The sequence below is a fragment of the Rhea pennata genome, chromosome 12 (genome assembly GCF_028389875.1).
Source record: "Rhea pennata isolate bPtePen1 chromosome 12, bPtePen1.pri, whole genome shotgun sequence".
Classification (NCBI taxonomy): Eukaryota; Metazoa; Chordata; class Aves; order Rheiformes; family Rheidae; genus Rhea; species Rhea pennata.
The window spans coordinates 23727320-23752991 of NC_084674.1; the positions used below are offsets into that span (position 1 = coordinate 23727320).

At 42.7% G+C, this 25672-nt stretch overlaps 1 protein-coding gene across 1 annotated transcript in view; it reads left to right on the forward strand.

The window, feature by feature from the left end:
- BSN (bassoon presynaptic cytomatrix protein) overlaps positions 1 to 25672 on the forward strand; it is a 143604-nt gene that overhangs the window by 20328 nt on the left and 97604 nt on the right. The window contains exon 3 of the mRNA XM_062585922.1: positions 6388 to 6787. Within this exon, the coding sequence (XP_062441906.1) occupies positions 6388 to 6787 (400 nt within the window). The remainder of the gene's footprint in view (positions 1 to 6387; positions 6788 to 25672) is intronic.

A 25672-nucleotide genomic window follows, 5' to 3' on the forward strand; every position in this document is an offset into this window, starting at 1 on the left:
CACAACACTATTAGCTGGGTGAACGTCCTTTAGACTCTAATCACCCCCCAGGTCTGTGGTCAATACTGCTTCCTTTTTCAGTCAAGGAATCCATTATAGCATCCCCAAAGTAGAGGAGCTTTGGTTCCCTAGAAGGACGTCTCTGAACTGACCCTCCAGGAGCCAAAGAACATGTACTTCTGCTCATCAGGAGGCACTGGGCTCCGGTGCAGCAGGAGTCTTCACCTCGTTATCTACACAGGGTGACTAGGAGATACTAAACCCCTTTCTGTCCATGGACAATAATGACACATTTTATGCCATTTTTCCCTGTCAGAAATGGCATCCTCCAGATGACATGAGCATGTTCCTCATTCTGTGATTGGGATCCCTGAGCTACGTGCATCATCGCTGCCTTCCACTGTCACTGAACTCCAAGTGTATGAGGCAAGATGTGGCAGCTCCAAAGTTGGCCAAGAGACTTGGTTCCAGGAGCTCCTTCTCCAGTGTGTGTGCACGGCTCGGTTCTAGCCTCACGTCTGAGATCTGCTGTCCCTGGACTCTGCCTGAACCTTTTTCCATTTCAAAGCCTGTGTGTTGGATGTCCCACAAGGCTGGAACATGTCTGATAGTGCTAAGAATCGTTTTAATTAGCAGAAGAAAAGTGCTCACCAGACACGTGACGGTGGCTAAGATTCTGCATGTGATGTCCAGCAAGGGGAAGTGGTGTTCTCCAACACTCTCTAACAGTTCCCCGCCACCACTTCGTACTTTCTATTTTATAGTCTTTAACTCTTTGGTGTATGAAAACTCTAACCCAGTGAAAACTGGCTTTCAGTTTCATGGCACGCATGCACTCTTTTTAAACCATTTACTATACATATTTCTAGCATGAATTTAATTGTGCATGGATATAAATCTAATTAAGTCAAGAGCACTTGTGGTTAACCAGATGCTGATTTTTAGTTCTGTAGTTGTTTCTTCTTTTTCTTTTTTTTTTCTTTTTTTTTTCCCCCCAAGCAGAGTGCAATATAAAAATTCCCTATGTTGGCTGTAGTACTTCTGAGCTAGGAAACTTGTCAATAATGTTCCCAAGTTTGGTGGAGGTTTTTGTATTGCTGGTATGAAACTTTCAGTGCATATTGCTGAAATTGGAGTCCCTCCATGTCAGACAGCTCTTTTTCTGTTTGTTTATTAAGAGGTTGCTTGTGCTGTTTTCTGGAGTGACTTGGTAATAGGCAGTATGTGCAAACTAATATCTGGTATTTTTCTACACTGTTTACATGCTGAACCATCAGCACTGAAAGTTAGTTTTCCTAAGTCAGAGGCAACTCAGAAATAGTGCTGTTTCGACCTAGAGTGCAACTCCCCTTTTTCTTGGCTACCTACTTTTGCTAAATTATTTATATTCACTGATTCTTAAAATCAGTTATGTGAATGTTCACATCAGGTTTCGATCGAACCAAGTAGGTCAGATGCGTGCTCCTAACAGAACAGCTCTAATTTGTGTTTGTTACCCAAACCTCTGTGTTTTGTGTGTAAGCATCTAAACATTTCTTCTAGTCTCTTCTTTATCATGATTCATTTTGTTCCTATCACCTTGATTTTATGGCAGGTAAGCGTTCATTTGTTTTCCCCCTTTCTCCTGCTATTTTACAGTGTCCTGACTGTCTTATTTTTTGATAAGGACCCAGAACTTGGACTCCTCTTCTATGGATAAATTCAGCTCCTCTTTGAAAAGCCAGAGCTGGGCTTGTGCTTTGTGCGATGACGATGGTGCCGTTTGTTTTCACGTTCTTTTTTACGTGCCGTAACGTAGCAATTAGATCCGTTTCCCAGCGAGCGGGAGATTTATTTAAATATCCACCAGGCAGAAAAAGAAAAAGGGAGGGGGGATTGCGAGCTGTGTTTTCCAGCTGTTTGTACAAGGTGGGGAGGGTCCCTCTGCCTCCGTTCCGGCAGAGCTGCGCCACGTTGCGGAGAGCAATTTATGAAACTGAAACACGGGTTTCCTTTCAGAGCCTTTCTTGCAGTGGTTATTGCTCCCAAGTTAGCATGTTGATGCAGAAAAAAAGGTGAAAAAAAATTAGGTTTAGGACAATTTTTTTTTTTTTTTTTTTTTAGGAAATTGAACTTTAACCAGAAAGAGGAAGGTCTGGCACCGTTAGCGGTGAAGCGGTGCTTCGCTTTAGGAGAGAGGCAGCTACTACTTCGGTTTGGTGGCGAATGCAGCAGAGGTGGTCCGGCTCTGAGGTGGAGCTGGCAGTGAAAGCGTGCGGAAAACAGAGGCCGGCGCTGGTACGGCGCGGTCCTTCGGCTCGGCGCTTCGAGGCGTCCGCGGTACGGCCGGCCGGCCCGTGTTCGCGGCGCTGCTCGGCACCAGCGGGCTTGGGGAAAGTTGGGCGTCCCACGCTGGACCGGCTGAGTGACGGGTGGTATTGCTGGATGAGAAGGTTTGTTATTGCTCTGTTTGATGTAATGTCAGATTCATTCTGGCAAAATGGAGCAAGTTATAGAAAGCGAGAGGAAAACCGCTATGGTTTTGATTTAAAAAAAAATAAAGAAAGAAAAAGAGCTCCTACAGGCTGACTAACCTGCCAGTGACTGCAGCCAGATTAACCGAACTGTTTGTGTGACCATTTATTGATAAAGCATTAATAGACGGAATATAATAACTGGAAATCTCTATGGTTTAGTTGTTAATAAGCCTAGTCAAATGTGAGTGATTTTTTTTTTCCTGAGATGAAATTATAACTCTGTTGATAAATGTAGAAGTGTTGATGAATGTTTGGATTTCTGTAAAGATGTTTGACTTAGTACTGCATAATGTGCTGATTAAACAATTAGGTGTATGCAAAATCAATACAACTCCAATCAAGTGGGCGAAATTCTGCCTTACTCTGACATCTCAACTTAACTGCTAACAAGCAATCTGGTGGCATTGGTGGGGAAGAATTTGGGATTGGTTTGCAGCCAACTGCTACTTTAATATTTTTATCATCGATAACTTGGCGGAGCGCCCGCCGAAGGGAGCGAAGAGGCAAATTACGGCCGTAAATACTCACGCGCGCCGTGGAAAGATCTGAGCTCCCTAACGCAGCCAGGCTATCGAGCTCTTCTTGCCAAGTGCCTCCCTCTTCCGTCACGGGGGAATAATTCCCGCGGCAAAATAGCGGTGCCTGGTGTAGCCTTTCACTTGGGTTTTTGCTTTTTCGAGAGCCCTCCGGACTCTGTGTTGGATCGGGAGCGTAGTAAACCCGTCTGCTCGGTGTGTGACCGCCCCTTTTTACGGAGCACGGCTTCAAAGGTCCGGCAGTGCCCACGCTCGTTAACGGCCATGGCAGTGCTAAGCAGCAAAAAACCCCCCCAAAAAAACAACAAACAAAAAAAACCCCCTCTTTCTTTAAAAAGATACTTTTCTTAAATAAGCCAGACTGTCAGTACTACTAATACTAGCTGCAAAAATAGGTGATGCTACTAATATGCTGCTAAATACTTGAGCTCTAGGTAGTGGCCTGAAGTTGTGTCCCCCCACCTCCATGTAAAAGCATCATTCAGTAGTGTTTTTTTTTTTTTTTTTTTTTTTTTTTTTTTTTTTTTTTTGTTAGAGCTATTTTGGAGTCAGAAATTGCCCCTTTGTAGGAACCTTTTTTTCCCTATAAAATGGGAATAAAAAGCGTACGTTTTGCAGTTTGCATAGGAATAACAATTCTGCTATTGCAAACATGTTGTTTGAATGCCATACATATTAATCGTTTTGGATAATTTTGTTTCACTGTTGTTTTAGCGCATCATGAGTATTCTACTCCTTCTAATACACAAATGTACCGGTTTTATGTGAATAAAAGAGAGAAAATGCTTTTTGCTTTGTGAGAATATACTCAGAGTATATTCTGAACATATACTTCAGAGTGTCTGAGACTGAACTCCCATCTAGTCTGCATCAGATACTGATGCAGAACATTTTATGTTGCAGTAAATTTGCTGCTGTCAGTATCAGAAGGCGAATTTTAATTCTAAATTTAACTGCATTGCATTTGCCAGGGTCATTCCACCTCGGCAGGGCCCACTCATCAGTGAATGTTGCAACTAATTTGGAGCTGGAAAATGTATAAAGAGAAACTGAGCTGTTTGCAATAATTTACGATTGAGGAAAAGATGGAGAGAAAAAGGGAAATGATATGTTTGGAGATGTCTGTCTGGTATGGCAAGAACAAAGACGCATCCCATGAAATTGGAAGGTGGCACGTTCTAAACTTAGGAGACGAAGTCCCCGCTATGTGATATTTTGAGCTCAAGAATCCAGCTGGATATAAAAGAAGTGATATTTATCTGGATAACCAGAGTATATTTAGTAGGAATAGTAATTATTGCAAATAAATTCAGGCACGAGAAGGCAGACCGCATTCTATAGGCACCAGCTAACCTCGAAGGGCTGGCAGCTGAGTGCAGCTACCCTGCCCCTGCCTGCTGCAAGGTTTCCAGTTGATCTTGAGGATCAAGAGCTGACAAAGATAAAATGCAAAGAATACTCAGGGGTCTCTGGCTGCCATGGCAATAGCTTAACAGCAGGCACGTGAAGGTTTGTGTCGAGTCTGAGCTTCCTACCTTTATTCACTTCAGGAGAAGTATCAGTGATGACGCAGCAAAGTACAAATGACACTTGTTTCAGGTATTTAGTTGCACTGCCAGGTGCAGTTAGCTGTTTAGTCTTGAGTAGATCAGTTCCTCTCTTATTGCTTCAGTTTATTATTATTGTACGATTCCGCCTTCAGAGAACTGCTTTTCAATCTTGGGCTGAAAAGTATTCCCAAAGTGCTATTTTAATATTTATTTTCATATGAGTTACTATTACTGTGGCAACGTGCTCTTTGAATTTCATTAGTTTTATGCATTTAAGGTCCCCTTTTAAACCTTTTTAAGGTCAAACTCTGCTTGAGTATGTCAACAATTTATTGAAGTTGAGATTCTGAGTCATGTTTTCCTTAAACAGCTGTAGATCACAGGTAGTAAGGACATTAGGATTCCTGCCTTCTGGAAAAATATTTCTGGGGGTTATTTAAAAGTGTGTGCATCAGATTATTCTGTTATCTAAGACCTCTGTAATGACATAAGCTTCCTCCATTGCAAATCCGTTCTCGTGAACCTGTGGTCTGTAAAGAAATGTTCCAGAGTATCTACAATAAAATAATATGTAAATTCTTATGTGCAGAATCTAGTGTTGTGTTCTCCAGCTGAACAGGTAGAATTTGAGAACCATATTAGCTTCAGAAACTGTTGGCTGGTGGTTAAAACTGAAATCTAGGATATCCTTCAACAACGGTGGTATTTAGTGTTAGAGGTATAGAAGACTGTGTGAACTAGACATGGGAGACTACAGGGCTATTAAACTGTGGTGTCCTTGGGAATATCATGAGTGTTGAAGTCTCTGAGAGTTCCTTTTGGGAAAGGAGGAGGTCATAGACCTGTGCTGGTAATGACTGGGAAGGAATCATATCAGAACATTGATTTTCAGAAGGATTTATTTAGAATTCTTAAAGCTTTGGGCACCCCAAGCTTGTTTCATGGCCAGCCAAGATTTTACATCGCATGGAAGAGCTTTCAGGCGGGAGGCAGCCAGCTCGCTCCCACTCCTGTTCACCCGGTGAAGGTGAACGATTGGATAAGGTAGAGCTCATCTGCACTCCCTCTTAATTTGCCCCTCCTGTGGCCCTTTGAGACACAGCTAGTTAGTGCAGAGTTAAAGCAAGCCTTAGCCTGTGGCTTGCATGGGGGTCACTTGACAGTCAAGAAAGTATGACTAGTTCTCTGACTGTCTCCTGTGTCTTTTGGGTTTCTGGCTTCTGTAGCTGTTTTTCTTCACTAACTTTATCAGTTTTCAGTCTTCTTGTTTTGGAGAGATTCATAAAAGTAGGTTGTGAGGAGATGGTTAAGTGGGTGTTGGCTGTCCCTGTGCAGAAAGGGCCCTGCAATCAGTTCTTCTTTAAATCAAAGTTACTTCTGCCTTTTAACGCACCAGTTTATGTTGGAAAAGCGCTAACTCGGAGCCCTTTGCTGGCAGTAGACTGGCAGCACTTCTCATTATATTTTCTGTGAAGCTTTCTGACTACAGTTCAATTCAGTGTACGCGGAATAACTCAATTACCTCTCTGCTGCCAACTTACATAAGAGAAAGTTTAAGTTGCTTGAAATTGTGTCTCATTTCATAAGGTGAAGCATCTCCTTAACTTTCACTGATTTGAACAATTTTCCTGATTTACAAAATGTTTTCACTGTGCCTCTATAGGCTGACCTGTGACTTCGTGGAAGAAGAGCATGCTATATAGTACTGCATTTTCAGCACTGAATGTGATCACTTAAATATCCTAAACGTTGGCTTATATGCATGTATTTTTAATGATATTTCAGCACACCAAGAAGACCAGACCAACTGGATCACCTAGCTGGACAGAGATCGGCTTCTCCCTCCCTTACACAGGCTGCTCAGAGCTCGGAAAGCACCAGAGAGATGAGGAGTCACGGTCAGGCCGGTCAACAGGCAGATGGACCTAGAAGGACGCTGCAGGTGGACAGCAGAAGTCAGAGATCAGGAAGATCTCCCTCTGTGTCGCCAGATCGAGGCAGCACCCCTACCTCACCTTATTCTGTTCCTCAGATCGCACCCCTTCCGAGCAGCACTCTCTGCCCTATATGCAAGACAACAGAACTCATCTCCTCCCCTAATCAGCCAAACTTCAACGCCTGTACACAGTGTCACAACAAAGTCTGCAACCAGTGTGGATTCAACCCCAACCCTCATCTTACTGAGGTAATTGCTTCTTTTTCTCAGTCAGCTTCCTTCTCCAATGTACTGAATCTCAGGATGAGTGGTGGCATAGCTGTAATATCTGATTATCTTTGAAGTTTTTAAGGAGTAATGAAAAAGCATGGTCAGGCTGATGTTGCAAAGAAGCCTTATGAGCTGCCAGAGGAGAGTGTTGAGCTCATGTTTTTCATTCTTCAAGCACAGAGGTGCATCCACATTCTTGGCAGCTGCAAAGAGTTAGAACCCTTGCTCTTGAGTGATGGTTCTGTGTCTGATTAGTGGATAACTGTGATAACCTGAGGTATGTGGAGAAAGGGAAGATAAATTAATTAAAGGGGAATGCTAGACCATTGGAGAGGTAAGGTTTCTGGTTGACTGGAACCTCTATTCTTGTTGCTCCCATTGCTGGAACTATGAATGGCTTGGTTGAGGTAGGGTCCGTATATGTGGAAGTGCCCTGAAGTTGAAGGGCTCGCCAGCGGTGGGAGCTGAATGGAGCGGTGGTGTTCGATGCTTTAGATTGAGTCATACCAAGTGATTGTTTTTCACAGTGAATGAATTTCTGACAGTATTGGAAACTGATATTTTCTTCAGACTCAGTGGTAGGAGATAAGTGAGAATAATTGTTTGCAGGATGATGTCTACTTGTAAAGTGTTTCACTTTAAGTGTTGGATGTGGGATGTGTCAAATATATGCATGAGATTCCTGGGGGCAGATCTGACAGTGCTGAGGGCTGGTTGGTGCGTGGGATTCCACAAATCACTGGAGCAGGCTCCTCTGCCTCTGCAGCGGTTTGCTTTGTGAGTGCCTGTGAACTCCAAGTAGAGGGGAGAAGGCACGTAAACGCTACTCGTAGCTATTGAGAGACAAACCATGGGGATGGTTACTCTAAGGCTTTCCCAGGGAAACTAAAAGACTCCTGAAGCTACACTTTGGAGAGCAGATCTTTGGCTTCAGCACCCAAATCGTGTTTTCTGACAAAACAGAAGTCACTTGGGTACCTACATACCATTAAAACACCTGTTGTTCTGGTGAGCAGTCAACATTTATTCCCAATGCCACCTGCACTTTTTTTTTTTTTTTTGAGTGGTGGGGAAGGGGAATGGCAATTTCTAAATATTGCTGTTTGAGAGAGACTCCTGGTTTACAGTATTTTTTCCTTTGGAGAAAGGAAAGTTGTGATCATTAATTAATACATGTCTTCCTATACCAAGAATATTAATTAGCTGAGCGTTGCCTTATATTTTACCTTTGTGAAAATCATTAATAGGTGTCAGATCGAAATAGAAGACCTCTGCTCTACAGAAGTTGCTGAATTCCCTTTGCTGAGTGGATTGGTTTGACTTGCAGAAGTTATTACAAAAAAAGCAGCTGTTATGCTTGAAAAGGAATAATAAAGAAGCTTAGCAAGACCATTGAATTTGACTTGGAGGGAAAGATTTATGACGTGAAGATAAAACATTGGGCATACAAAGCAGAGAAAATTACTGCTGTCAAAGAGATTAAGGAACAGGTATTCTTTTTTCCCCCACACACTGAGAAAAGCAGACAAATCAGAGACTTGCCACCTGAAAGATTTGGTCTGGAATGGCAAAGGGAATGTGGGAAGAGTAATGCTGCCCTGTGCCTTGAGATATGTTGGAAGAATTTAAGGCTATCCAGTTTATTTTTCAGCTGGTCAGGGGTGCAGAGCTCTGGGTGACACTTCTAGCTTGTCAGTGACAATTCTTGGTCAGGCTGAAGGCAATCTACAGGAAGAGACAGGAAACGAAGATGAGTTTGGGAAGGGGGAAGTAGGAAACAGTCCTGCTTTTGAGGTCAAAATTCAGGTGTAGGCAAGCGAATGCCATGGATGGTTTTTCTATGTCTCTTGTAAAATGCCTTGCCATTTTTGTTGTTCCTGCAGTGTATTGAAAGTTGAACAACTAACCTGCTGAGAAACAGCGAGTAGATAAGAAAGAAAGCAAGCCTTCAGTTTCTGATTATCCTATTTGTACTTGTGCTCACTAGATAACACAGTCTTATCCAAAGGCCTTTACCACAATTGCCTGTATCCCAAATCTTTATCACAGATACTCACGTTAAGAAGTGTGTGTGTGGTTTCTTAGCATACACAGATCCTGTTGTAGTTCTTACTTCAATGATCCATTTTGTCTCTTTTAGCACGGTAGGTAAATTTTATGAATGTGCAGTTTATGTGTAGACTGTGGAAGATTTTTGAACATCAAATCCAAATAATTGGGCCTAGGATAAAAAAAGATGACTCTCTTGCTCTGAGTTCAGTATACATTTCAACAGCAACCTTCAACACTCTTCTAAGTAGGTCATTGGGGGAGCTGAGATTGAAAATAGTTGTCCAAAAGAAGTGTTTGCATCTTGTTTTGATGTCCTATATACTGCACAGATAGTGCAATGAAAATGGTTATGTCACATTTGTTTGAATGTGACTTGCTTTTCGTATGATTATTACATTTGTTTTATTATACAATTTGTCTGAAGCAATCTGGTGGCCATAAAAAAAAGGTCAAAGGGAGGCAGCTAGTACGTTTATACAGTTGTTGTTCTCCTTCTTGATGACACAATTTGAATTATTGCAACCCGAATGTCTGTCATCACTATATGACTTTTGGGACAAGCCATAGAGAGAGGAGTTGCCCGGAGACTAACACATGTGCCTTGAGCAGAAGCAAAAAAGGATGTTTTGGCACGTGTGCAATGCTTGTACCGGTGAGGCTGTTTATCTAGAGTAACTTTGAAAGGGATGTCTCTGCTAAACCCAACGTTACTCTTTGGGTCTGGATGCTTTCAGGTCAGCGTTGCAGAGTGCTCTTTAGCCCGGTTACTCTATCCTGCGCTCTGCATGTATGCTCTCCCGAGAGAGCGATAGGATGCCTTATCCAAGAGAAGTCATCTGAGCCCCTCTTGAGCAATGAGCCAGGGTACATCATCCTTGACCTAAAATCCCTTCAGTCTGTGCTAGAGAAGGTAGACAGCTTCTTCAGTGAATATCTCCTCCTTCTGACTTGTGTCCACTCTCTGGAATTTTCTATCCATGATTTTTCCAACTAATTAGCGGGGAGTTTTTTTTTTTTGTTGTTTTTTTTTTTGTTTTTTTTTTTTTTTTTTTTTTTAGATGACTATAGCTTCATAGGAAAATTCAGGTTGGAAGTGACCTCTGGAGGTCATCAAATCCAAGCCCTGCTCCAAGCAGAGATCAGACCAGGTTGCTCAGGGTTTTATCCAGATGAGTCTCAGAAACCTCCAAGGATGGAGGCTATATAACATCCCTGGGCAACCTGCTCCACTGCTTGACTGTCCTCATGGTGAAAAAGCTTTTCCTTCTCTCCAATCTGATCTCTTAACTCTGGAAGGTACTTCAAGATGGCTGCACAGTATTTCTGATGAGATGACTTATGTAGTTACGTTTTCCATTTGTACTTCCTCATGAATATGTTTTCAAATGAATAGTTGACATTTCTGCTTTGTGGCTGTGATAGAGACACTTTTCTAACTTCTCGTTCTGCTTTCAAGGTTATTTGGCAGGATTAAATGATCAAAAATCTCAAATTCTGCAAGAAAACAGCAACCAAGAAAACCAAAGCTGTACTTTATTTAGCACATTTTCTTCAGTACAATCTGTAGAAACACCAGAAACTGCAAATGTGGTGAGATGGGAATGGCAGTACTTGTTTGACATGATACCTCCATGTGTGTTGATTTCTGAGACCCTTTTGACAGCCCTGTTTTGAAAATAAGTTTATATAAGCTTGATGTGTGTGTGTCTCTCTCTCTCTCTATAAAAATAGCAACAGATTTAGTGTATAGGTTCTGTAGTCCATCCAGCTCTATCCTGTCATGTAGAAATACCCATAGCAGATTTTTCAGAGGAAAGTGCAGGAAAACCTACAAGAGACTGCTGTGGAATAACCATACAAAACACCTTAATTCTATATTGCAGTGGTATCTTACCCTCTGAAAAATGTGTATTTCTTTCAGAAAATTTTCTCCTGCCTTCTCTTTCATTTTTGCTCTTCTTCGTGTGGCTTGATGGTCATTTTATCTTAAAGGCAGCTAATCGTGACTGAGCAGTCGACCTTTATGGTATCTTCTGGCGGCGTGTTGATGGCTTGCTGAGTAAAAGCTTCCACTGTCTGGGATTCAGTTCACTATCTTAGTATTTCTTTGAATATCAACTTGTTCTTGTTTCACAAGTCCGGGTAAGCAGAAGTTCCTCTGTGTTATCTGGGTCCTTCAATATTTTATATGTAGTTGATCATATTCTTTTCCTCTGTTGAGCTGTCTCGGAAGTGAGTGCTCCTGTGGTTTTCCATTCAGCACCTGCTCAGGAGTGAGTTTTCTCGGAAGCTTTCTTGGTCATTGCCTTATTTCTGAAGGCCAATGGTCTTGCTATAGACAGTTATTTTAAGTAAAGGGAGATCTGGAGCAAGGAGCTACTGTGGCGTCATTAAAGACTAGAACTGAAATTTGAAGAAATTATGAAATAGCATGGTCAAACTGAATAGTTTACTCACGCTCCTACATATAAAATAAGCTTTTGAATGGAAATCTGTTCTTTTAAATGCAATAGTGCAATCTTAATGCTCTAGTAGGATTTTTAATTTCTCATTAAAACTTTTTTCTGTGTTTTCCTGTATGCTGACTTTGAGATTTTTTTTTTTGACAGGTTGTTCTCTTGGACCTTACTAGTAATGCTGTTACCACCTCTGTGGGTGAATAGCCCAGTTTAAAGCCAGTACAATAGGTTTTAAAAAAATCCTCTTTTTAGACATCTTTCACTTTGTAATGGTGCTCCTGCGGCTTTTGACTGACTGATCCTGCAACATGTTCATCTGATTGGATTTGCTCCATTTGGTATAATAAGGGGCAACCTGCCGGCATCTTTTTTGTTCCCGTTAGATTTTGAAATGTCACAGTACGTTGCTAATTTGAGAAATTAATTTCTTCTTCAGTAGTCTCTTAAAATTTTTTTTTTTAGTTTCTTTGAATTTATTTCCTCTCCATCCTAAATGATAACGTTTCTTCAATCTGGGCTTTGATTGTAATCAAAAGCATTGGCTTGGCACAGCATTAAAGTGTGTGCTTTAACTTGTGCTGAAAGGATACTTAAAATGTCTGCCTGCTCTAATAGGTTTATTTGGAAATGTTTCGGGTTTATAGAAAATCTTTGTTGTCTTTGCATTTCTACTTTTTTTATTTTTTATTTTTTTTGGAAAACTTGTTCATCAGATGCAGTTTCAGAAGTATTCAAATGCACTCAGTGGATTTTTTTTCCCCTGTATGAAAGGAACATATTTATATATGTATGTTCTTCCCCAGATTTCTTTCTCTTTAAAGCCCCTGCTTTTGTCCCCAAGCCATTTTGAATGCATTCGCTGTACTTCATCGTTGTATCAAATGGTGATAGCATCTGCAGGCAGTCAACTTAATTAAACTTCAATGCTGATCTAAGTTTCAACTCTTCTAGGAAGATTTAATAGATATGTTGCATTGTATGCACTGTGAATATATGCAATCAATACTAAAGCTATAAAGCAAAGCAATCCTCCGTTAAAATATGCCCCAATATAGGTTTCTCTTTTGTGTGCTTTAATTAGGGTTACATTTTTAGTTATGATTTTTATTTATTTATTTATTTATTTTTATGATTGCCTGGTAAAGGAAGGCTCTCATGTTGCTCTCCTAAGCTAGACGGCTTGTTTACGATGGACATCGAGTGTGTGCCGGCACGGAGACAGTCTAGTCTGTACGGTCTGTACCTGTCTCTTGGGTAAAATCGGACTTCTAGTATGAATTCTGCCCTGGTAATAAGTGGTTTGAAGCACTGTGCAGTAACACAGCTGATGCGTAAAGCCCAGCTCTGCTGTTTTCTAGGTGCTTTTAGGAAGCGTGTTAGCTTTAGGTGATGGATAGTCAACAAAATTATAAAAAGAAAATTCAGGTAAAGAAGTGGAATAAGAAAAAGGACTCTTGGGAAATGAAACTGGCATCAGTCCAAAACAATCTCCAGCCTAATTTCACCAGGATTAACAGTGCTTGTAAGCAACATCACCTGGTATTTATTTATCCAATAATTTTAAAAAAACAAAGACCATATGTCATGTAAACTAAAGTTATTCGCTTTTGTCATATGCTGCTTTTCCTAAAACTGATTTGTCATTTGGTTCACTACATGAATATTATACCTGGCAGAATTTTAATGTCAGAATTTTTAGTAAGACCTGACATTTTTGTGAGTCATCAAAGACCCAATAGTTTGATTTCCAAAGGCTTTGGACTTGTTAGTCACTGTAGTGACCGCCAGTTCAGTGACCCTGGAAGTGAAGCATTGTAGTTAGAAATACGAGGGAAATTATTAGTTTTAGGTTGAAATGAGGGCCACCAAAGCTTTTAGATTCAGCCGTCTTCATCTGTTGTCTCCCCAGTCATTCAACTTTGGAACATTTACAAGTCTCCAATGGCCACTTTGTAAATGCGGGCAAAATCCCTCTTGACTTCTGTGTGACTGGACTTTTACACTGGAGTCTAATATATGCTGATACGATTTTGTGGGAAATAGTTGGACATATGTCTACTGACTGTGGATTTCTTTGTACCTTGTATGCTGCTGGAGTCATTAAATCAAAGCATGAACTGTTTCCGTAATGTGTGTGGCTTGAAACCACATTTTCAGATAGATGCTGTTCTGACACACGGCCCAATTATTACTATGTGTTACAGCAAATCTGGAAATTTATGATAATCTGATTGCAAGTGGAGGCTCCTGGTGAGGTTGTGGTTTATGCTGCTTGACCTGTAAGCTCGGAAGCAATTGAGGGGCTGAACAGAGGAGTAATGGATGAAGAAAGGTGAATATGTTATTTGCTTATAGATAATTAAATATGACTTGAGTGATTTAATCTCTTCCATCTCTGTTGCCCTTTTTAAACAACCCCAAACAATCATTCTGCTTATTGATTCTTCATTAAGAAGCAAACCAGCAAGTGCTTTGGAAGACCTAGAACTTCCTCGCTTTTTGAAGCACTCAGGATTTTAAGCCACCTTCTAACTACTACGAATTTGTAAGCAGCAGTTCATTCAGATTACGAGACGGGGAACTTTTAGACCTCTGTTGACGCAGGTGGAACTGGCCATGTTCAGTAACACAGCATCAGGCTGAGCAGGCTGGTGGTGACTCCGTGGTGGTATCTCCAGAGCTTTCAAGCTTTCTAACTGGGCATGAGCTCTTTGTGGTGGGAGTGAAGGTAAGGGAGGAGCTGCAGAGCCACATTTCTGTGTTCTCTTGCTGAACAGCAAAGCCAACAAGGTTTTCTTCTGCCCTCGGGACCTTATGGGCTGCTCGTTTTCCTGGCTATGAAGCAGATTCTTATCGCAGGCACTGGCGTATGTGCAGCCCTGCAGCTTGAAGATCTATTATTGTACTTCCACAAAAATGTGAGGCTATATTTAGAGACTACAGATAAGGAACAGGGTATTGGGTCTGAAAACCACTGTATCTCAAAGGGGAGCTCAGGGCTACAGCCCTTGCAACATTTGACAGTAACTTCTTCTCCATTCCAGCTTTCCCTGAGTGCCCCTCAAATTTCCTCCCTGTGTTGTCATTCAGATGTCGTACTCACCACAGCCTTGCTAGAGATGCTTGTAGCTCAGGCTAGTTGTGTGAGCAGCAGTCCTCATGCCTGAGCACCTCGGGAAGCTCAGGGCAAACATTGCTTCCTTCCTGTGAGTAGGATCAAAACCTAAAATGCCTTTGGGCAAGAGAAATTGGTGTGCTGCTGTAGGGTTAAGATAGCACTCTGGAGAAGTTAAGCACGAAAAATATGCATTTTGTGGTTTCAGTGAATAGTCTTTATTTTTTATAATGAGAAAATATTGAGAGGGGCCTTAAATGTATCATCCTGGTGTGTATTTCCTGCGTGTTACCTCTTATTCATCATTGCCCTTATTTATCTCTGGACCACGTATATCCCAATCTGCACTTCACCCTGTATCTGGAATACGTCAGTGAGGGATGCTTCTGTTATCGCTTGGTTGGACTTTTTTATTTCTACCGTATCTCTTTAAACAAATAAAGAAGCTAACATGAGGTTAGAGAATAGCGTACTTTACTTGTACTTGCTAAAGCTTTCTAAATATAAATGACTTGTCTGCCTTTTCAACCACTGCTGCAAACTGAGCAGGGGCTTCTTTCAGCTATCTGCAAGTTTTCTATTTGATAGATTGCAATTAAGTTAGAGCCAACAAAAAAAAAAAGCTTATGAGTAATTTTAACTGTTCCTTCCAGTATGTTGCTTTCTACTTCTCTGTGCTTAGGATGATTCAAATAATGAAAACCTCCCTTGGAAGAAAAAAAAATGTCAAAAATAACTTGGCTAAATGATTCTCAGTGACTAATACAACTAGTGTTACTCATGGCTCTGTTCAGACTCGCTAAAAGTAATGACTGCTATCTACTGATTTCTGGTTCTGATGAATCAAGGCAGCCGGGACCTATCTGCAGAAAAATATAAAGGTTCACAGTGACGTGTTAAATTCTTAGGAGGGGACAGGAGACTGTGGCTTCCTGCGTGCTGGAGTGACGATGCGGTGGAGAGAGGTAATAAAAACAACTGGAAGTTAAGATTAATACTTCTGAGAGTGTTTTTTCTTTTTTTTTAAAAAAAAAAAAAAAAAGTAGCCTGCTTTCTTCTTGGCCTTTTCTTTTGCTTGATAAATGTCAAATGAAGCAAGCCACACACTGAGCCATGATAACCCTACGTTTTCTTTTCTTCATACATTACATTGCAGCAAACTGTTTGCTTGGTTGATACCTGATTTTTCTCTAGCTCCCAACTGGCTTACCATGTTATCATTAAAAAGAAAAGAACACTGGCCAGAGAATCCACTTTCTTTATTTCGCTGAGCTTTCTAGGGTGAAAAATAAGTCGGATAATGAAAAAACTGCTGGCAAGCTCTCCAGAGCAGAGAGGACCTTGCTGTAGTCCAGAGTCAGAGGCTCCCTGTGGTTTTGAAAGCTTTCCTATGCCCTTTATTGGCTTTCAGTTCTCTCTCCAGGCGTTTCCTGTTCACAAGAGCAAGATCAGTGGCAGTCTTGGACTACTCCTTGAGCTATTTTGCTGCTGTGGATTCTGCTCCAGGCAGACCTAGCAGCTGAGCTCACGAGGTCCCAGACGTGGCTAAGCGTCCCTCTGGATCCCACTCACTGCTCACAAAATAGCCCAAACAGTTGCAATGGCCTTTATAACCCTTGCTTATGTTTGTGATGTGTGTTAGGTTGTAAAATATTGCACCACCTTCAGGGAACTGTTAGGAGGAAACTTTTTCAATGCTCCTGCTGCATCAACTGTTACATCCCAATTTCTGTGCTGTTCAGATTTCCCAAACTTTTTTTTTTTTTTTTATCATACCAATTGTGTGTCGAGAGCAGTTTAACCCCCAAATCAATGCAACTTTGCAGGAAATGTCATGAATTATTATTATTATTATTTTTTCCTTTGTTGATATTCCCCTTTGCTGATATCAGTGCTCAGCGGTAGCTGCAGATGAGCAAGCTAAACTCTTCCTCATGTCCACCAAGCCCTCGGCCGCGGCTGTGGCAGGAGGGAAGCAGGCGTTGAGGGCTCTTGGTGCTAGAAAGGCCAAGCTTATCTTCTTGTCTTGGGCAAACTGGGCAAGCTGCGTGTGTAGCCCAGCTTAAAAAAAAAATGCTGGTGTGGAAGGAAGTGCAATTATGTGGCACTTCTTTGTCCTGGTTAGTAAAATCTTAAAGATTTGGCTCCTTCTTAGAGATATTGATGTTTGGTAGAACTGGTTACATCCCAACAGCATCCCTTTTGACCTGAATTTTAGCTAATCAAAGTTGTTGGTATTTATAGAGCTGTGTGGGCTGTCACCAAAAATCCAACTTGCTTTTCCGAGCAGTGCTCCTTCCTAAGCCATTCTGCTTTTTGCTTATCCGTAGTCATATTTAGGTGCCCAGAAGCTGAAAGGGGATTTTTATTACTGTGGCAAACTCAAAAGTATCAGAAACTTCTGAAAATAGAACTGTGAGTACGGTAAGCTATTTGTGAATGTCAGCACAGCAGTTCACGCCTGCTGAGGTGTTTCTCAGGACTTTAATTTAAGCTCCTGCAACCTCGTGACTGGATTTTCTACTCCTGTTTTATGTTGCTCCTCGTCCTAGAGCCTTAATGTGCAAATATGCTCCTGGGCAGGACTTATCTGAGGGGATATGATGCTAATTGAACTATGAAAACTGGTTATTTTAGCTTTGATTGAAATGCCCCTTTATCTAAACTGTAAACCTTTTGATCAAGGACAGCCAAAGGGTGGAATTTTTCAGTTCTGGAGTCGGTTCGTAGTGTAAATATGCTGTGCTGTTGGCTTGACTTTCTTCTCTGGATGAAATCAAAGGAAAAGTGTTGGAATAGCTCAATACTGAAATTAAGAGAGTAAAATGTGGTCTTAATGAGATAGGGCTAGTATATGTCTAGTATATGTAGCACGTCTGTGGAATTAAAAGTGTATCAGAAAAAGTTAGATCTTTGCTACTGACTGCAAGCTTTTGCTTGCAAATCTGTGTAGTTGGAGGCCTCCACCAGAAGAGCCCTTAAATATCTGTAACGAGTAAAACAAGTAGTGGGTAGAGCAGACATACGGATTTATGGAAAGGAAGTTGTGGTGTCCCCCTACCTGCAGGTGCTCTTTCCTTCTCCTAATAAACGTGGCCCACAGGGTTCCTGTTACGCGGAAATAGAAACGCAGCTACGCTCAGATGTTTAGCAAAGTCTAGATTATTCTGAATCATCCAATATCCTTATCAGCGCGCTACAGACGGTGCTTGCATCAGTCGCAGCACAAGCCCAACATCAGAGTCAGCAGCAGCCTTCTGCCCGTTTAATTGTCATTAGCAAGCAGCTATTAGAAGCAGTGTCCCCAAAGAGCAGAAGAGCTTGACATTGTACGCAGCTCCGCTTTGCAGGAAACACGGGCACTGCAAACTTTCCCTACTAAAACGCCGGTTAAGGGCATAAGCATACAGGTCTGCATATAGTCTAGCTGCCGGTTGTTTGCGCCCAGACTGCGGCGTGGGGCGGCAAGGGCGCTGCTAAGCTTGGTTCTAGCAAGTGGAACAACTGCCCCAATATCTGAATACAAAGATGAGAAGAACTACAGGGCCCTGAACTGGCTGAAAGGGAAGCTGCGGTCCTTGCGACTTCAGTGGTGTGTAGTTTCTCAAAAATCAGCTTAATCATGGCACTTGAGCACAAATATATTTTGCTCAGACTGCACCGTACTCTCAGACGCACTGTGTCTTTTTTCTTTCCTTGGAGACATCCCGTATTTCTCCTGGTCTGAAAGATGTTGCAGTGTGCTATCACCGGTTCCAGCTATGAATGAAAGTCTTGAACAGAACATGGTGCCCAGTAGATAATATACAGGCCTGGGGGAAGACCTTAACTGAAAACTAGTGACCTGTAATAAAATTACCCTGTGGGCCTGAGGAGGAATTGAGTCACCCTAAATTCTGCATTCCTCTGAAATAATAAGCATACTGGGGAGAGATGTGTCCTAGAGGGGTCCTTGAATGTGCCTGCCTCTGGTTGCCCACCATGAGCAGTGTACACCCTAGCTATTGTAGAACCTGGCAAGCTTGCGGAAAAGCAAATATCCTTCTTTTTTGGTGGAGCGCAGCATGCTAACACAAGACCAAGAGTGCTGGGTCAGACATAAGGTCCGCACGGTCCGGGATCCTGCCTCTCACCATAGGCAGTAGCAGATGCTTGAAGAAAAGTGCAAGCACAGGGCTGGCTTGCAGCGCTGTGCATCCTGCTAGATGGCCGATCCTGCTCACTCACTATCTGAGGAAGCTGTGGTGCCTGATTTGGCACTGTGAGTTTCCCTCCTGGAGTGGGGTGCCAACAGGTGAAGTACAGTTACATTGAACCATCAAATCTGTAACGATGCTGTTCTGGTCCTCAGCAACTTACCTAAAGGAACTTTAGCAGACCAGGGAATGAATCCTGATTTTTTTTTTTTTTTTTTTTCAGGATCCCAAATCAGTACTCAGTGCTGGACCATGCCAGCTAATGCCTTGAAATTCGTTTTACAAACTCTACCTTATGTTCTGACCTGCCATATTAATTTTCCGGATGATACGATTGTGGCTTTGAAATCTGAGAGCACTTTGAAAAATATCACCAAACAGGCATGCTGCTGCTGCCATCTGTCTTTGAACTGATTCTGGGATCTCATTACTTGCTTTCAGTAGGCGATCATTATTGCTGCATTGAATTAGGAAGAAAAAAATACAGTGACTTCTGAAATACTGGTTTCGAAAACAAATTCTGGGTGCCAAGTTCTAGCTGAGCTCAGAGGAACATGTTGAAAAATGCTTTATGCAGATCCTGAACGTCACGGTTTTCAGAGGTCTGCACAGAAAAGTTATGTGAGCTAACATTTTTGAAAGAAATGTCATTTGGAGGGCTCTAGACAGCTCCGTGTAGCTGGCTGATGCATCGCTTACATCTCTCCAATTTAAGACGTTTCCCGATCGCTTGCGGGTGCTGAGGCTCCGCAGCTCCCACCATTCAGCTGAAGATTTTGGTAGGCAATACTTAAAAATCAGGGTGGAAACCTCTCCAGCTGAATGCCCCCGAATGGAGGTCTCTGAAAGCACTGACTGCTTTTGCTTATCTTTTCTGGAAAAAAAACCTCGTAGATCTCAGAGTGTCCTGAGAGCTGGTAATTAAACTCTACTTGCCTAAATTTGAAGGCATTGTGACAAGATATCTTGTTTCTCCCCTAAAGTAGTGTTTCTAATTGGCATTTGGAGCTTGTATCAAACCAAAGAGTGATGGAACCAGCCTGGATTTATGCTCTTTGCCGCTCCTTTTTTTTTTTTTTTTCCTACATGACTGAATTGACACAAAGTACTACGCTTTCCAGAGTAACGCAGTTTACGTTATTTAGCAATCCAGACAACGTGTCCTTCTGCCGTGCTGGGACGGGCTGGGGCCCGGCTTGTACCTGCTCTGCGTGTTCATCACTGAAGAGGGTGTATTTTCAGGTCCCTAGCTTGAGGAAGAAGTGTTTTTATAGAAGCTGTGCATCTTGTGAGAAGCGTGCTGCCAAGAGCATGGGGCGGCTGTCTAGAGTCAGCTGCTGGGGCCGTTGATGCTTTCGTGAGAAATACACAATTTACAGGTGAGAAAAGCTTTATTTTTTTTTTCCTTGGCCTGACAAGTTAATTTGAGATTTCGTTAGATCCTATCTAAGCTCCAGCACACGTTCTGCAGGGTTTACATCGGATTGCAAAAGCTGAATCATTCTCTTCTTGCTTTCTGAAGAAACCACTGGTTGCGAGGCGAAAGACCGTACTGGATGATTTGTGCCGAGTCCTATACCCCAGCCTGGCACTTCTCAGAGTCCAGGCTGAGTTAAGGGATCCAAATCCAGCGGGAAATGGGGCTCCCCTGCTGTTGTTAACTGCCTCATATTTGGAGAAGGGGCAGCAAATGAACGAACAAGCTCTCCGTCTTGGGCAACTTCGTATTTTTTCTTGGCTATTCGTAGCCGGAAGAAGAGGCTGCCTTCCTGATAGTAGGATCCTTTCTGATTAAGGGTGCGCAGCTTTACAGGGTGTACTGATTTAGATCACCATGGCAATACTGCCTTTAAAATGGCAAACAAAAATAGTGATTTAAATGACTGGTTTTAATCTTGCTTTATTTTTGTGGATTTTTTGCAATTTTTTTGAAGAAAAGATGATTGCAATTGGTAGACTGGTTTGCAATTAAGCATCTCCTTCTTAAAGGATACATAATGGCTGTAAATATCCAGTAAGCACTTAAGTGACTTTACAGGTATCTGTTGAAATTCTAATTATTTACTAGTTTTTATGTTAGAAATGTTACGTTTCTTGCTTAGTAGCTGATGGCCAGTTGTTACTTATAAGCTAAGTCCAAGTGCATTTGCATGCAAATAGGAATTCCATTGCAGAAAACGTATTTTACTTATATGTTTTAAACAAAATAGGTAGCTAATGATTAGACAAATTGTTTCTGGTCTTTATGGAGCATGTTTGTGGGCAGCCTGTTTTGGGTGCCAGGTCAGAGGCCCTGTGCTGCGCATGGAGGAGGTGTCCAGCTCAGCGGAGTAATTTTAGCTTTGGCTCTATGTGCAGGCAGTGGAGAAGGTTAGGGAGGCTCCAAGGGTGCAGGCTTAATGTGGGGCTGGTTTTGGAGCTGGGTGGTCTACGGGTGGTTTTGATGGGACACTCTTTGCGCAGGTTTTGTTCTCTCGCACAGCAGCACTGGCAGGACTGCCCGTTGTTTAAGACAGTTGGTACTGAAAACACGGAAATGCATTACTCATGCAGAGGCCCTGGAGGTGCCACGGAGCCCTGGGAAGATGAAGAATTTTGCAGTATGAACGTGAGCAGTCGCCTACGGACGGGGGGTAGTAGCCCCACGCAGCGTGGATTGGAGCTGATCTGCACATTTTGGCCTCGGCGCCAGAACATGCTTTTCAGAGTGGTTGCCTTGAAATCAGCCATAGCCTCTCCTTACTGCACGGAGTAACTGCTGTTCAGTGGTTTTGGTGCATAGGGAAAAGGGCAGCAAGCAACGGACTTAAACTGCAAGGAAGATTTAAGTTAATATTTTGGGAACATTTTCTAGCAGTGAGTTTTCTAGCAGTAAAGCCAAAGCTCCCTTATTCCCCCATTCGCTGCCTATCCAGCAAATCCACAACTGATGGGAAGTTTTTTAAAGAGCAAATTAGACAAACATCTGTCAGCAGTTTGATCCTGCCTTGGGGCAGAAGGATAGAGCAGAAGCCTTTTCACAAACCCTTTCTGAACGGTTACCGCAGAGCATTAAAGGGAAGTCCCAAAGCCTTTAACATGGCTCTGCTGGGATGAAGCAGCAGCAAAAAGAAAATTCAGAGCCAGGAGTACCTGTTGGAAGATCTGGGGCGCTGGCCAGCGAAGGGTGCTGTTGGGTGCCTGGACAGGGAGAAATCTGCCCAGCGCCGCGCTCCTGTTTCTGGGAGAGTCACAAAGATGCAGCGGTTCTATAATAGAGCGTTTATGTGGTTTTCTTTGAAAATCCATCTCTTATATGGGAGAAACAGAAGGAATGGAATGGAAAGCAAGGAATGATAGGGACACAGGCTGTGGTTGGCTTGTGGCTCTTCTACAGATCTTATGAGCACGTTCTTTAGTGTTAGCGGTGTTGGGCCCCTGCAGCTTCCCGTTGAGTGAGGGCGAAGCAGCCCCAAAGCCCGTTAGCAGGCCTTTTGCATTCGTTCTGAGCCTCTGGAGCAGTGAGGTGGTATCTGGCCCTCTTACCAGCTGATACATTGATGGCACGACAGCTTTACTGAGGAAACGCTCACACTGCTATTCGTTTCTACTTTGCAATACGAAGTCAATTGTCTGGGACAGTCTTGTGACCAGGATCTCCATCATGGGTTTAGGATGCAGCCCTTCATCTTTTGGGTGTCCTCTCTTCTACCATGGTAGGCAGGCCCTTTCTTTCTCCCAGCAGTTCTCTTTTTCCCTGTTTCTTCATGAGGTCCTGAATACCGTCATTCAAGATAGTCCACTCAGGCCTCTCTCCTCAGTGCACTGTATCCTGTTTTCCTTTCGTGCAGCTTTTAAGCTTCATCATGATCATCTAATGAAGTTCTAGAGAAATCTGTGTTAGGAAGACGGTGCAGGGCATCGCTGCCCGTGGCTCCAACATGGTCCAGACAGTGAATAAAAGAGGAGTATGTAGCATCCCTGTTTCCTCCCAGGTGCGCTTTCTAACTTTGTGGCTATTTGGTTCAATATATGCATCTACTGAGTGACATGATAACCCAACCAAGATCAGACCTGCCAAGGGCAGTTTACGCTATTGCTTCTTTGACCAACATTTCTGGTTATGGCATGGACTTTTGCACAAAATCAAACTCAGTTCAAGATGATGCTTATGATGTGAGGACACTTAAGGTTATACAGTTAATCGTCATTATTTCTCCTGTCTCTTTTCTCCATCTCCTTGCCCTTCCATCTCCACCCACTGCACACACAAATTGCTTAGAATTCCCTTTGTTCCCATTCTGTGGTTTTTTTGGTTGCTCAAGAGAGACCGCAGGAGGTTTGGAGGTTTATTGCTTACTCTTGCTGTATAGTACTGCATTTCCCCAGGTGCCCATCTATTTGTTCAGAGGAGTAGTTGTAATGTGCAGTTACTTATGGACAGATCTAAAAAGCACACACATGCACATCAAGTCTCCAGTTAATACTTAGAGCCTCTCCTGGGGGGCAGAAGACACTGTGCCTGCACCATTTCTTTCTACAAACTGAGTAGGAAAGAGATGATAGTATAGAAGAGGAGCTGCCTTTACACGTGTAAAAAGAGTTACAATGGCACATTAAGACGAATGCTTTTAGCTGTAAACGCGCTTGTGGAGTGCACCAGGGACTTCAGTCAACCTTCTGCATTTTTGTTTTATGCCTACTTGTTCAAAACAGACTTTCAGGCATACAGGAAAGTATTACCTGTGTAAATTATGACAGATCATGGCAACTTCAGAATTTCTCAGAATCATCAGGTATCTCAGAATCTGCTCACTTTTTCTTTGTTACAGCCATAGGTTTCCGTAGACTTGTGTTCCATAGATGGTGTGGCTAGTCAGATTATAAATTATTCATGGCAGGGAACTTATCATGTTTATCTGGAATAATTGAGCAATTAAGTCTGCTTAGGCGTGTAAAAAGACAGAATGACTTGTCTACCTCCAGGCCTTAAGTTCTGCAAGAATGTTTACTATGTTTTTAATCCAGAATAAATAAAACAAAAGCAAATATATTCTACTTTGACACGTTGGTTCACTCCAGTTTGTTCACTTATAAAACTCATTCATTCCAGCTGATTCGCACATAAATACAAGTTGAATTGAGGTAACTGAGACGTAATTTGTCTCCTTCAGTCTAGAGAGAGTGGGAGACCATACCTGCTCTGTGACTCTCTCCCTGAAAATACTCAGGACTGTTTGCATTTGCACCTTGTATTGTTTTTGTAGTTAAAAATTTCTTTCCTGGATGCTTTCTACTCCGTCACTGGATTGCGATCACTTTTGCAGTGACTGCTATTGTGCAACGTTCAGAAAGCTGCCTTTCCAAGTGGAAAGTCAGTCTCGGGTCTCCTTAGCATCGAAGAGTTAGAAGTATGCTGTTTTCATTCATGTTGTTCCCTTAGGAGGATAAGGAGAGTCTACGTGTGCTCAGGATATGCCAAGGGGGTGTTGAATGCAAAGCTGATGTCACTGACGGGCCCCCAAATACACTGCAGTAGTGATGGTGGAAAACAGCCGTGGCTGCACTTGCAGTGATTTTTCTCCACGCAAACATCCACTACAAAAGCGAGTGTTTTGGGGGTTGGATTTACAAGCACTGTAATACCATGGCTCCTAGAGAGTGGAGAGCATGAAGCTGGACCGTATCTATGTGTAGCCTCGCTGTTAAGGGGTCGTTAGGCTACCGTAGCAGGTTACTGGTATGCTGGAAAGGATCTTCCAATTTAATGCTTGTCTGTTAAAAATAAGCAAAAGCGAATTCATGACTGGAGATGAAAATATATGTGGCAGAAGATGTTCAGAGTTCCTAAGGGAATGATGGTATTACTGAGAAACAGCCTCTTGGCTGGCCCCAGACTGATTAAAAGCTTGTTTTTTCCTGGGCTGGGGTCTGAGATTGGATCACACCCTGCTGGAGATGTGCAGAAGTGGTCAGGTAGGTAGGTAGCGATCATGTCAAGGACATCCGAAGGCAGAGGTGAAGCTCTGCAGAGAGGCAATAATCCGTTCCTCCCACAGGGGATGCAGTTATACCTGCTCTCCCAAGACTCCTAAGGAAAGGATACAGCTTACCTGAAGTCTGCAGAGACTGTGGGTATTTTGGGTTTTCTGGCCCTATGCATGCATGCGCAGGGATGCACAATGAGGATTTTGAAGTACTTGGCACGGCGGTTGGCTAGTGGCTGCACCTTTGATGGGGATGTGTCCTGCAAGGACAAGTCTTGCTGGAGGCTGCTTGAGGAGCCATGCTTGGAGAAGGCATTGCAGCCTTGGGAAAGCCAGTCTAGGACTGGGCTCCAGCTAGAACCAGAACCAGCTATAGAACCAGGTGCTTGGCCCTGGGAAGTTTTGTCCATGTGGCATCTCCCCAGCCTCCCTTCCCGTTGGTGAGATGCCAGCTTCCGATTCAGAGCAGCGTTTCCCTAGGGTTTGCCTGCTTTGGGGTCCTGCGTGGGCTTTCTGGGGAGGATGGGGAGAAATGCGAGGAGCAGCAGGAGTAGGAAGGATAGGGGGTGAGCATGGCCGTGGTCTGCTGTGAAACCCTGCCCAGGACTGTTTGCTCAGACTGGGGCCTGCCAGGCTGAGTCTGTTGATGCTGCTGAGAAGCTGCAAAGTTTCAGGCCAAAAAGAGCCTTTGTACATTCAAGTATGTTTAGTTTATTCATTGAGCTACCAGTGTTTCCTACTATTATTGTAGTTATTCAGAAGGATTCCCGGCTGTATTCCCAGAGGAACCAGAAACTCATGGGAAAGGCTGTGCCAGGGCCCATTCATGATAAAATGTGGAGATACACAGTAGATCAATGAAGATTTTATTCTGTATTACCAATAGGAAACTGAACTGTTTCATCCTTTATAAATCTATTTATCCAGAGCAGCCTATGCTCTTTATATTCTTATAGCTACTGTGAATTACATCACTGCTGTACTTGGCAGCCAACTTACCCCCAATCCCTTACACACAGAGAAGCCCAATGTCCTCACATATTCTGCTTTGGGCACAAGGTGCCAGTGAATGTGAA